Source organism: Vicugna pacos, chromosome 15, assembly GCF_048564905.1.
Source record: "Vicugna pacos chromosome 15, VicPac4, whole genome shotgun sequence".
NCBI lineage: Eukaryota > Metazoa > Chordata > Mammalia > Artiodactyla > Camelidae > Vicugna > Vicugna pacos.
In genome coordinates, this window is record NC_133001.1 from 16,608,556 (window position 1) to 16,621,865 (window position 13,310).

The 13,310-nt window shown below is 34.0% G+C and overlaps 1 protein-coding gene across 8 annotated transcripts in view; it reads right to left on the bottom strand.

The window, feature by feature from the left end:
- SANBR (SANT and BTB domain regulator of CSR) overlaps positions 1 to 13,310 on the bottom strand; it is a 40,245-nt gene that overhangs the window by 11,509 nt on the left and 15,426 nt on the right. For all 8 annotated transcript variants that reach the window (XR_012058968.1, XM_072937689.1, XM_072937690.1 and 5 more), the window contains 7 exons: positions 12,392 to 12,552; positions 9,843 to 9,929; positions 9,621 to 9,731; positions 7,561 to 7,684; positions 6,141 to 6,293; positions 1,313 to 1,458; positions 469 to 568 (listed from right to left, as the gene is read on the bottom strand). Coding sequence is in view for 7 of the 8 variants with exons in the window: in XM_072937689.1 (XP_072793790.1) it covers positions 469 to 568; positions 1,313 to 1,458; positions 6,141 to 6,293; positions 7,561 to 7,684; positions 9,621 to 9,731; positions 9,843 to 9,929; positions 12,392 to 12,552 (882 nt within the window). In the remaining variant the exon portion in view is untranslated. The remainder of the gene's footprint in view (positions 1 to 468; positions 569 to 1,312; positions 1,459 to 6,140; positions 6,294 to 7,560; positions 7,685 to 9,620; positions 9,732 to 9,842; positions 9,930 to 12,391; positions 12,553 to 13,310) is intronic.

The window sequence follows — 13,310 nt, forward strand, 5'->3', positions numbered from 1 at the left end:
CGCAAAGAGATTTCTTGTGTATTAGTAGCAGGAATCAAAGGAATCAAAGCTTTCTGGTCACCTTAAAAATACCTGTTTTGAAACCTTGGAAAAATGAAATGTATTACTGGTAACAATTCAAAAAAAAATTTCATACCAAAAAAAGTTTATAAGACTAGGAAAGGATAAAATATCCAATTCAAACATCTTTATTCCTCATATCATTATTTGTCCATAATAAACCCTGAAGACTGTGTTATATTTTTTCCCAAAATATAAGTTGATTAATTATTAATTCTTTGAGGGCAAGGAATGTATCCTATCACCCTTACAGTCCTGTTAACTCAGCTTAATATCTTGTTACGATAATCAGTAAATGCAGACTAACTGAAATTTTCTATTTCAATTTAAACCAATCAGGTTTCTGTCAAAGATTAAATGTCATCAATTGTTTTTATAAGCAAAGAATAAATGAAACAAACTACTCACAGCATTGAGCTCCCCACTCTTGGGGCCCCATGGTGTATTTGGTTCCAGTAAAACATCACAGTCTAGACCCTTTTCATCACAGAGACCAACCCCAGAATCACTTGAAAGAAACAGACATTTTATGGAGAAGTGTTCAATTTAAGAATTTAAATGCAAATAATCTTTTCTTAATTGCAAATGTTTTATAAATTGCTCCTTAGAAATACAGTTCTCGAGTATAAGGTATACCTCTTGAATATTTACATTTCTTAATGCATCTAGTGATTCCCCTAGCAGAAGTCACTCCATATGGGGGAAGCATGACTACACGCCCAGCATCATACCTGTCAGGTGGTGAAATAGGCTGCTATGACAGTTTCTGCTTTGAGAACAGCCTTCACTAGAGAGTCCTCCAACCCCTAACCTGACAGCCTGCTGCAACTGCAAAATGATGGAAGTGACTTCAGAAATTACTGAATCCAAGGAATTCTAGTTTATGCAAAGATAACCTCAATCAACATTTTTTTTTCTAGTTCCATCAATCAAGATAAGATGAGCTTAAGTAACTTGGAAAAACAAAAAAATTCAAAAATTGGACTGCAGGGCCCATCTTTTCAATCATCAGAAACTCCTTTTATTAGTTTTTCTTCCCCTCGGACCTCCAGTTTTTTGAGGTATTCTTCCTATCAAATAAACAGCTTCTTGCCCTTATTGTAAAGTAACATATAATTTCAGTTAAGCTTTCTGGAATAATGTAAACTACTTGAGGACTGCCATTACTGATTTAGGGAAGCACTAGGGGATACAGGATTCAAGGATGGGAACCACTGAATAAAGCTGCAGTACAGTGTTTCCCCCATCTCACCTAACTGTGTCTTTAGCAAAAGGCACAAGAATGACATCTTTGTGTTTGTGCAGATCGTCCAGGATTCTAGCAGTTGGACAGGACAGCAAATCTTCACCCTCACCTTGATCACGAAGAGCAACCATGTGGTCCCTCACTTTACAACCCTGTTGTGCAAGAGACTAAATCTGAGAGGTTGGTTCATTATAGAGAAACATTCCTTTAAAGATGACTGTATGTTTCTGTTCTTTGCCCAGTCATACCATCCTCTCAATGATTTTACAGCTTTTTCTCAAGAAAAAACAATACTCATACAGAAAAGAGCATGAAACATAAATGTACACCTTAACAAATACCCAAGAATATTCATGTAACACCATCCGCATTAAAAAATAGAATATAGCCAGCACTCCAGGAGTATGCACAGGCCCATTCCCAATCATAACGGCCTCCCTTCTCCAGGATAGTCTCTATCTCAACATTTATGGTACTCACTCTCTTGCTTTTATCCGTTTACCACTCAAGGATGCATCCCTAAACACTAGTTTAGTTTCAATACTATGTTTTTACAATTCAACCATGTTACTGCATGTAACTAACATTTGCTTTAATGTATAGTATTCCACTGTATGAACAGTCACAATTTGCTTATCAATTTCACAGTTGATGGATGGGTTGTTTCCAGTTTGGAGCTACTACAAGTAACACTATTATGAATATTCTTTTACATGTTACCCGAAGCACAAGTGCTCATGGGTACCACATTATATTACTATCAGCAGTGTATGACAGTTCTTATTACTCTATATTCTCTCTAACACTTGGTGAGACATTTTAATTTTAGTGTTTCTGGTGAGTACATGCTCACTCTGGTTTTAATTTGCCATTTCCCCAATTACAAATGAGATTTAGCTCCTTTTCATGTTTACTGGACAAGAAACTTTCTTGTGTGAAATTCCTATTTTTCTTACTGATATACATGAGTTTAAAAAAATCTAAATATGAACCTTTTATAGATATGTGTTGCTAATATCTGGCCCCACCTGCAAGTTTGTCTCTCAGTCTCAGTTTATTTAATGTAGTTAATATACTTGAATTTAAATTTCTTCCTCTATGGTATTATCTTTTAATAGCTTTATTAATTTTTGTCTCACATATAGGCTTTTTTTGGGCAAAGATTTTGGGCCAGAGTCCAATTCTGTTTTTTCCCTCATTTTGATATCCCAATATCCTCAGTACCTCTTACTACAAAGTTTATCCTTTGCCCACTGGTCTGTAATGTCACTCTGTCATAGTCAAGTATTCAAGTGGCTTTAAGTATAGTCATCCCTCGTATCCATGGGGAATTGGTTCCAGAAGTCTCCATGTATACCAAAATCCAAGGACACTCAAGACCCAGAGTTAGAAGTCTATATCTGCAGATTCAACCAACTGCAGATCATGTAGTACTGTATGTATTTATTTAAAAAAATTCATTTATAAGTGGACCCACACAGTACAAACCAGTGTTGTTCAAGGGTCAACTGTACTTCACTCACTTCTGTTGGTCTATCTGTTTAATCTTCATCAGGGGTTGGGGGAGGGTATAGCTCAGTGGTAGAGTGCATGCTTAGCATGCACGAGGTCCTGGGTTCAAATCACAGAACCTCCATTAAAAAAACTAAATAAATGAGTAAATAAATAAATACCTTCTCACCCCCTCCCCCAAAGAAAAGAGTATGGCTGTTCCTTACAAAATCAGAAAGAGAATTGACAGAATAAAATTATATTTAAAAAAATTTTCATTAGTATCACCTTGTCTTAATTACCAAAGACAATAAATTTTGATATTGAGCAGAGCAAGTACTTCTACTTTTGTGTTCTTTTGAGAGCATCTTATTTATTCTTGGCTCTTTATATTTCCATAAACATTGTAGAATTAGGCTTTTTATTGAGAATGCATGGATCAATATAGGTCAGTTTGGGGAATATTTACATCTCTACAATACTGAATCTTTGAATTCATGAACATGGTACAACAATCCATTTTTTTAACTTTATTTTTTCTCAGTAATGTTCTATGTTTTCTATATAGAGTTCTTTCACATTACTTTATTGTCTTTTTGTTCTTGAGTTGTAAGAGTTCTTTGTATATTCCAGCTACTAGACCCTTATCAGATATGATTTTAAAATATTTTCTTCCATTCTGTAAGTTGCCTTTTCACTCTTTTTTACTGAAGTATAGTCAGTTTACAATGTTGTGTCAATTTCTGGTGTACAGCATAATGCTTCAGTCGTACATAAACATATATACATTCATTTTCATATTCTTTTTCATTATAGGTTACTACAAGATATTGAATATAGTCCCTTGCACTATACAGAAAAAAACTGTTGTTTATCTATTTTATATATAGTAGTTAGTATCTGCAAATCTCAAATTCCCAATTTATCCCTTCCTATCCCCTTTCCCTGCTGGTAACTGTAAGTTTGTTTTCTATGCCTATGAGTCTGTTTCTGTTTGTAAATAAGTTCATTTGTGTCTGTTTTTTTTTTAAGAGTCCACATATAAGTGATATCATACGTATTTTTCTTTCTCTTTCTGGCTTACTTCATTTAGAATGACATTCTCCAGGTCCATCCATGTTGCTGCAAATGGCATTAGTTTATCTTTTTATGGCTGAGTAGTATTCCACTGTATAAATATACCACAACTTCTTTATCTATTGATCTGTCGATGGATATTTAGGTTGTTTCCATGTCTTGGCAATTGTACATAGTGCTGTTATGAACACTGGGGTGCATGTATCTTTTCAAATTAGAATTCTTCTTTTCTGGATATATGCCCAGGAATGGGACTGCTGGATCATATAGTAACTTGATTTTTAGTTTTTTGAGGAATCTCCATACCATTATCCATAGTGGCAGCACCAATTCCCATCAGCAGTGTAGGAGGGTTCCCTTTTCTCCATACCCTTTCCAGAATTTATCATTTGTGGACTTTTTAATGATTGCCATTCTAACTGGTGTGAGGTGATACCTCATTGTAGTTTTGGTTTGTATTCCTCTGATAATTAGCAATATTGGGCATTTTTTTCATGTGCCTTTTGGCCATTTGTATGTTTTCACTGGAAAATTGCTCATTTCTTTCATTATTTTATTTGATCTCTTGGCAACATTTGGCATTGTGGACCACTCTCTCTTTAAATACTGCTCCCTTGACTTTCATGACACTATTCTTGTTTTCCCTCCTATTACTCTTTCTGCTCCTGATCATTCTCCTTTGCAGGCTCATGCTTCTCTAGTCAGCCAATAAATGCTGGAGTTTCTGTAGGCTCCATTGTAGGCCCTCTGCCCTTATGCTCATCCATACGTGCTGGCTTCAATTATCACTTATTTGCAAGAAGACTTACAAATTAGTACCTCCAGCCAAGACACTCTCTGAGCACGAAAACCCACATATCTATCACTCTTTGCCTGATTACCTCATAAAGCACTTCAAACTCAAAATGTCCAAAACAGAATTCATGAGATCCTGTCCAGACCTGATCCCTTCTGTTGTTTCCTTTTCAGTGAATAGCAGCACCATCTACCCAGTAGTACAAGGAAGAAACTGAGTCATCCTCGACTCCTCCTATTCCCTCTGTGAAACAACCCATCAAGTCAATTCAGTTTCACCTCCTAAATACTTAATTCATCCATTTCTTTACATTTCCACAACCCCAGTCCAGGTCAGCATCATCTTTCTAAGACTATTCTGATAGCTTCTCTCATCCCTGACTCCACTCACTATTCCATAAGCCTAAGCAACTGATATTTCAAAATCTGAAATAAAGAAAATACTTAAATGTGGCCTATGAAGTCCTGCCCCTTTGTGGCCTGACATCTTACTGCCCTCTCTATCCCTGTCTTGAGCTATGCATGTTTTCTGTAACAGGCAGTTTCAGTCTTGCTTACTCACCGTGTTCCTTTTGGCCTTACTGTTCTGACGAGAGGGCTCATTCCCTCCCTCTTCTCTTCGCATACTCCTACCCACCCTTTGGATCTTCACCAAATGCCAACTCCTTAATGGAGGGAGGCTTCCCTTGACTTCAAGGCCCAGGTCAGACCAGCCTAATACAGAAATTTATGGTCTGACATACTTCTTCAAACATTCCTTTGCATGTTTTCCCCCTTTTGATATTATTGCCTCACCTGTAAATTCCATGAAGGAAAAAACTACCCGATTTTGCATGCTGCTTTCTGTTTTGCACAGTCTGTGATGCAACGTCGGCATTTCATAAATATTTGCTGTACTGATGATGATGAAGAGCTTTAGGTTCCTTTCATCCATTAGTGAAATTTAATTACATAACATTTTCAAAAGTGTTAGTAATTGAGGACTCTAACCTAGAGCAATAATCACATACTGTACCAAGTTAAATGTGCAAGGATGTTCACTGCAACACTGTAATGCTATCAACCTGGAACACCCGAGATGTTCATCAGTAGGAGACTAGTTAAATAAATTGTGAAATATGCAGCAGTTAATAAAATGACACACAATGGTCACCTAGGTATACTGTTGAGCAAAAAGGGAAAATTACAGAATAATATGAATAGCCTGATCCTATTTCCAATATAAAAAACTACATATAATTTGTGTCTGAAATGTATAAAACAAGGTCTGAAAGGAAATTGTTAACAGAGGCTGCCTCTAAGAAGAGATGTAGAATGAAGGAGGATTTTACTTTTTATTACACTTATTCATATAGTTTAAAGTCTTTTCTACATGAATGTATATTTATATTTTAAAAACAATAGAAGAGGAAAAGATTTAAATACAAAGTGTTAGAGCTGTAATTACAAAAGGGCAACATTCAAAATCTACCTTTGTAAGCTGAGTGGGGTCGAACCGAAGAACCTTTTGGTTACAGCAGGGATAAATTCCAGTGCCAACAGTACTCAGTGAACTTCCTGCAGTAGGATAAATCACTGTTTCTGAGTGATACTGACAATGTGAAAATTCTGTACAGAGAAAAGCCTGAATAAAAGAAATGCATAAAATCAACTATTATTCCCACAATGAAATTATACATCTCAAAAATACTTAAGAACACATACTGTAGGTTCTACCTACATAAAATGTACAGAAACGGCAAGTCTCTAGAGACACAAAGTAGGTCTGCAGTTGTCGGGGGTTAAAGGTGAGACTAGGTTGGTGAGTGGCAGCAAATGGATATGAGGGATCTTTGGGGGATGATGGAAATATACTAAAGTTGGATGGTGGTGGTTGTACAATTCTGTAAATTTATTAAAAGTCAGTAAACTGTACACTTAAAATGAATGAATTTTATGGCATACAATTACACTGCACATGAGGGTATAGCTCAATGGTAGAGTGCATGCTTCACCTGCATGAGGTCCTGGGTTCAAATCCCAGAATCTCCATTAAAAAATAAACAAGTAAATAAATCCTCCCTTCCTCCACTTTCCAACAAAGAGTATGGCGGTTCCTTACAAAATTAGGAAAAAAAACTGTGGGGACAGATGGAGTCCACTAGGTAGAAACTTACACAGTTTGGAAAATCTCACTCTGATGGTTAAAATTAGCTGCTCTCCAGTATTCCTTCCCTCTACTGGAAATCATTACCCCAGTGAGAGAGGAAAACTACTGGGGGCAAGAAGGCCCAAGGGATTCATAAAAAAGTTTATGTAGAACACTCTAAATTTATATGTAAGACTAATTAGGAATGATTATGACCAATAAAGATCTACTTATTATATAAAAGGATTTATTATAGGTACCCGGAACTAGCAAGCTCTCTAGTGCTTTTATTATAGACTTCATTTACAAAAGAATGAACAAAACCTTTTTGGGAACATAATTATTATAACAAGAAGGGCACATATCAACAGCATCCCATCTGCAAAGGTGTTTCTGAATTTCTAAAGAAATTTATGGGCTAACAGAGAAGCAGTTTGGCTGGAAATAATAAAAGACAATAAGGATTCTGTATTTTTTTCCACTGAAAAAATGTATTTGATCACTTAAAATCTGTTAGTTTTCTATAAATTCACCCAAGTCACTGATTGTTTCAGCAATGAAAATTAAAAAAAGCAAGAAACAGGCAGAGAAATGAAGTCATAGGCAAGCAATGTTTAATAGCACCATCATTTTTGTCACTAATTTCTTAAAAAGATGTCAGATATTGTTCAAACACGCCAAAACAAATTAATTAAGCAGCATATATCAAAAGAGCCTGCTCTCAATGTTTACAGAACAGAATATTAAAAAAGAAAAAACTCACTTGGTAACATCTTGAACAGGTTAGCCAGTTGACTGTTCCCCACAAGCGCCAATATACATCTCTCCAAGATTTTAATTCTTCAAAAAGACTATTCAAATACTCATGAACATCCCAAGTCTTATCTCTGAGGAAAAGAACCTCAGTTGTTATATTATTTTACAAGCAAGCAATATAAACAATTTGTTTCAGCAAATGTTTTTAATTTTGTGGCTTACTTCCAAGAACATTCCCCAAATGATGGCCATGGGATGGACTACAATGAATGATAGAGAAAATTTCACTTGGGAGTTTGTTTATTCTTTTTTCCCCTTTGGACAACAGAAAAAGGTGTGAAAGATGGATGCTGAATTATTTTACTATACTAGATAAATTAAATATAGTTTGAGCAGGCTAATATGTGGGACTTAGGCATCCGTTCCTAAACAGAACCTTTACTCTAATATTACATATTATAAAATAGGTTGTTAATTTTGTTGGTGATTCTAAACATTTCATTAATATCTTAGTTCTTTAGATTATTTCCAAAAGACATTTTTTTAGTAATTGAGCAATTAAGTAATATAAAATTAAGTCTCAGTAATATACATTTTTAAGTTAACTGATATAAACTTAAAAAAATAGACAAGCCTTAAAACTCCATTTGCCATGGTCATATATATAACAGGTTCCCATTTTTCTGCAAGTCTCTAATCTTCTTGAACTTTTGTTATTTTTATCCTTAGTTCAACAAATAACAAAATATCATCAAGTTATTACAAACTACACAGGCACATCTGCTTTAATTAGACTACTTAAAAAATGCCACCAACAGCTGACTTACAGGAAAATACTTTGAAGAAAAAAATAATGAACACTGAACTTAATGTCAGTTTTTTTACACAGTAATATTAATAGTTATTGCTGTCAAATGGAAGTAATTTCACAGGTAAAATCAAGTCTCAAGACAAAAAAGTATAAACTCCCAAGTGCTTACTATAACAAATGAAATTCCCTTATTATATGCAGAGAAAAATGAAACATTTTAAATTTGAGACTGTACTATTAATGCTAGGGTCAAATGTGTTTTTCTGGATTTCTATTTTAACATTTAAAATATGAAATCTAACATTTGTAGGGTTTTTTTTTAATAAAAGTGTTGTACATTTTTAATATAGAAAAAAAACAAAGAGAAGATGAATCCATAATACTATCACTCAAAGGTAACACCATAGTTAACATTTTAGCGAACACATTTTTAGTTTTGTTTTATAGCCTGTTTTTTGTTCTTACTTAATTTACCACTAACAACTTTCTCTGTAAGTATGTATTCTTTTACATTCTCAAAGGCTGCACATTAAGAACTGACTAGATGTGTTTTATATAGATATACTATTATAAGGATATTAGTTCATTTAATCATTTGAGTGGTTTTTTTTCCTATTTATATACACAATAAATGCCCTTATTAAGTGCTTTCATAAATCAACATTAACTCTTTGGATAAATTTCTAGCAGTAGGATATTGTCAGAGAATATATGAATATGTTTTAAAGCTTTTGTTTTCCTAAGACATTATACCAACATACAACATTCTCCTATCACTCCCCAACTGAAAAGGAGAACTACTTTTGCACTTAAAAGGGAGTAAAAACTATGCATTAATGGAATACTGACAAAGTATGAAGAATAAATACATTATGGAAAATTCAAGTTTAAAGACAGTTTTCCTCATTCACCAAAATTCACCTGGAAGTATATCTGGTTCTCTTGTCAAATTCAATGTAACACTTATATAAATAACTAAAATCTATTAGTGAAAAAAAAATCATTTTAATGGCACTGACGGTAGTGTCTTCCAAGATTAACGCACAATAATTTTTACTAAAGTTTAAAAACATGAAATTTATCCAGTAAATAAAATGCAGCTTTTACAACAACTGTTTTGAAAGTAGCATCTTTCTAAATCAAAGTTGGATCACATGTAGAAAAGATGGTATCCTATCCCTTATGAGAGTAGTTTTGCTTTTATAAATACACTATTAATTCACATTAAAAAAGCTGTATTTTTATTTTCACTATACCTTATGTGAATGTAGATAATATTTCCATGTTGATCCACATTGATTTTTCCAGGAATGCAAGGAATTCTTCTTTCTGTTTCTTTTGTTAAAAGTTTCTTACACAAACTGCATCTATAACATAAGGAAGACACAAAAAACATCCAAGAAGAAGATGCTAAATATAGTAAAATTAAAGAATTTAGCTGCACTGTATAGCATATCAAGAAAAACATATCTCTATACCTGTATAATGTTGCTGCATTATTCCGAGAATCTGGATTCAAATATTCAGGATCAAACAGTCTTTCAATCTTCTTACAAAAAAGTTTACTATTAACAATAAATGATCAACAAATTAATTTGGTATATCTACTTTACTAAAGTTACTTGATAGTGGTAAATATAAATGCTAACCTATCTGCACATGTAGAAAATTAGACTAATAAATCCTTACAGAGCCCCTCTTTGGGAAGTTATAATATACTTTCAGTATTCTAAGTAAATAAATCTACTAATGAGAACTGCTTGATCAAGAATCCATTTTCATAAGAAAAATGAGACAGGATATCTACCTGTCTTTCAGTCCTTTGTTACAGGAATATTCAAGATTGAGAATTTTGGAAATTTAACAATCCTGGGTCTAAAAATAACTTGTTATGTGATCTTTGGCAACTTGATCTCTGTGAATCTTATTTTCTCATCTATAAAATGGGGTTAATAATTTCAAATACATAAGGTTTTATGAGGGTAAAATGAGACAGTATTTGTTAAAGAGTGCAAGACACAGCATTAAACATTAAATAAATGTTAATACTTTATTATTATGCATAACATAATTATGTTGTGCATGAACTTTGTCAGAATTCTAAGTATGACATTAATTCCAAATGTTTATCCTGACTGTCTCCACTTTTTGTCAAGTAATGTCTCCTACTGAGGCCAAATCTGGATTTAGGATCCCATCCCATTTACAAGAATTAAGCTCTTGGATAATTCCCCTCTGTCTCATTCCCCTTCAGGACTAAACTCTTGGATAATTCTCCTGTATGACCAATTTCTTCCACTTTAATAAATCATCCTGATTAGCATATAAGCATAATCCAACACCTTCCTTCTTTAAAAAAAACAAAAATCCTTTCTTGAGCCTACCTATCCCTAATGGCTACTGCTAAATTTTTCTGCATTCAGAGCAAAATATCTGGAAAAAAGTTGTCTAAACTGGCCACATTTCTGTCTTCATCTTACATGGTAGCAGCATTCCATACATGTGACCATTAGTCACTTCGTCCTCTCTGAAGCCCTCTTTCCTTCTGCCTTCCCTTTGATCCACTGGCTTCTTCTTCTCAGGCCCCTCACCAGCTACTCCTCTACTGAACCTCTAAATGTTGGATAGTCGTCATTAATACTCTTCTGCTAACAATTAGAAAATAAAATAAAAACAGTATTTACAATAGCACCAAAAAAATTTAGAAGCCTGTGAACAAACTTAATAAAGGAAAAATATCTTTACATTAAAAAAACTATAAAACATTGCTAAAATAAATGGAGGGTGAAAACCATGTTCATGAACTGAAAGACTCAATATTATTGAGATGTCTCTTCCCGGATTTACAGGTTGAATATTAACCCTCAAATCTGCAGGGGTGTGTGCGTGTGTGTCTGAGTGCATGCATGCATATGAGAGCGAAAGAAAATGGGCAGGCTGATTATAAAATTTATATGAAAATGCAAAGAACCTAAAATGACCAAGACAGCAATCTTGAAGAAAGGTAAAGCTGCAAAATTTAGATTACTGGATACCAAAAAATATTAGAAAGATACTGTAATTAGGACAGTGTGCTACTGATAAAGTATAGGCAAAGAAATCAACAGAACAAAATGGAGAATTCAGAAACAGACATCACAAATATAGTCACCTGATTTATACTAAAGGTGCTTCTGCAATTCCCTTTTGAAAGTATGGTTTTGCCAGGAAATCTCATCCAGTTCCATGGTTTCAAACCCCATTTACTCTTATATTTCTATTTTAAGCCTTGACCTCTGACCTAAACTTTAGACTTATATATCCAGCTACCTACCTGCCATCCCACCTGGATGTCCAAAAAGTGTATTAAATATATTAAATAATCTTTACAAGACCCAAACCCATCTCTTGATTCCCTTCATTCCAATCATTTCCCTCTCTATTAATGACACTACCATTTACTTAACTTTAAAATCTAGTAATAATCCTAGTATATACTTTCTCTTCCCACATGATTCCATTTGAAAATCTGTCAGATTTTCCTAAAAACATATGCTGAATCCACCCACTTGCACGAATACAAGGAATTCAGCTCCACTGCTTCCACTCTAGTTCAAAGCCTTTCCTCTCTCACCAGATCACTGTACTAGACTCCAAATAAGTCTTGCTTCTTATATCCTTCTAGTCTCTTCTCCACACAGAACAAAGTGTACACACCTTGCTATGACCTAAAGAGCCCATAAGTGATATGACAACTGTTGACCTTATCCCATACAACTCTTCCCTTTTATACTAAGGTCTTTCTTTATAATTTTTAACATAATTCACCACCACAATCTGCTCATATATGCCTTACACAAAACAACTAATGTAATTACTAATTTTTATCTTGAGCCACTGACTCACAATATATTTTACTTCATTTAAAATAAAATGGAAATGTATTTCTAAATATATTCTAAAAACAGAATTTTTACTAAAAAGAAATAGAAACAATGTATTTCCTCTAACAGGAAGATGACTTTTAAAACTAAATTTTAAAAATTACCTCCTAAACTTATCTTTCTTGTCCTTTAAGTCGTCAACTTCATTGTGTGTGAACAGATCAGCTATACGTGTAAGAAGATTTGCATTAATACAGTTCATGTTGCATGGGGTAGCTACTATGGCATTCATATTTTTGTGGCAATACTGAATACACTGTTCAACCTGAGAAAAACAGACACAGAATGGAAAATGAATGTTGAAGATAGTAGCATAAAGGATAATGTCATATCAATACTTTTCAAAGATAAGATTCATTAATCCATGCATTGCTAGTCAATAACTGAGTTTTGTCTCTTGGGGTTAACCTATACTGCTCCAAAGTGGTCCAGCAGTCCAAATTTGTACAAATATATATACATAGATGGAAAAATAATTTTCAGCCTTCTCAGAATATTTCAAACAATAATGCAACGAACATCTTTCATGACTGTGGCATGTATATATCTTAGTCTACAAACTCAAGGGTATAAGATATGTGACTTCCTATTAACTAAACTTAGTGACAATTTTAAGTCTCCGTATCTCTGGTAGAAACACAGTTTCAGTCACTTCAGGGTTTTGTCAGTTGTGTTATGCATGCTCTCTGACTTTCTTTCCCATTCTCCACTGTGAGATACATTTACTTTTTGAGGTAGATTTGGGTTTTGGGGAAAAACAGTACTGGCTAATTACATATTCTTCTGAATATTTTGCTATGGCATAAAAATCATCCTTTATGGCTTAGATTTTAAAAACCAGAACTCAGACTCTTTTAGTCTCTGCTTTTTTCTGTAACCCTTCTCTAAAGCAATTAATACTAGCAACTACAAGGGGAGGGACTAAAGGAGTAGAAAGAATACAGGGAACTTTTAAAACCTCAAACAAATAAACTTCACATCTGTTAACACAGCAAAGGAGTATTTCACTCTGTAGTTTTTACC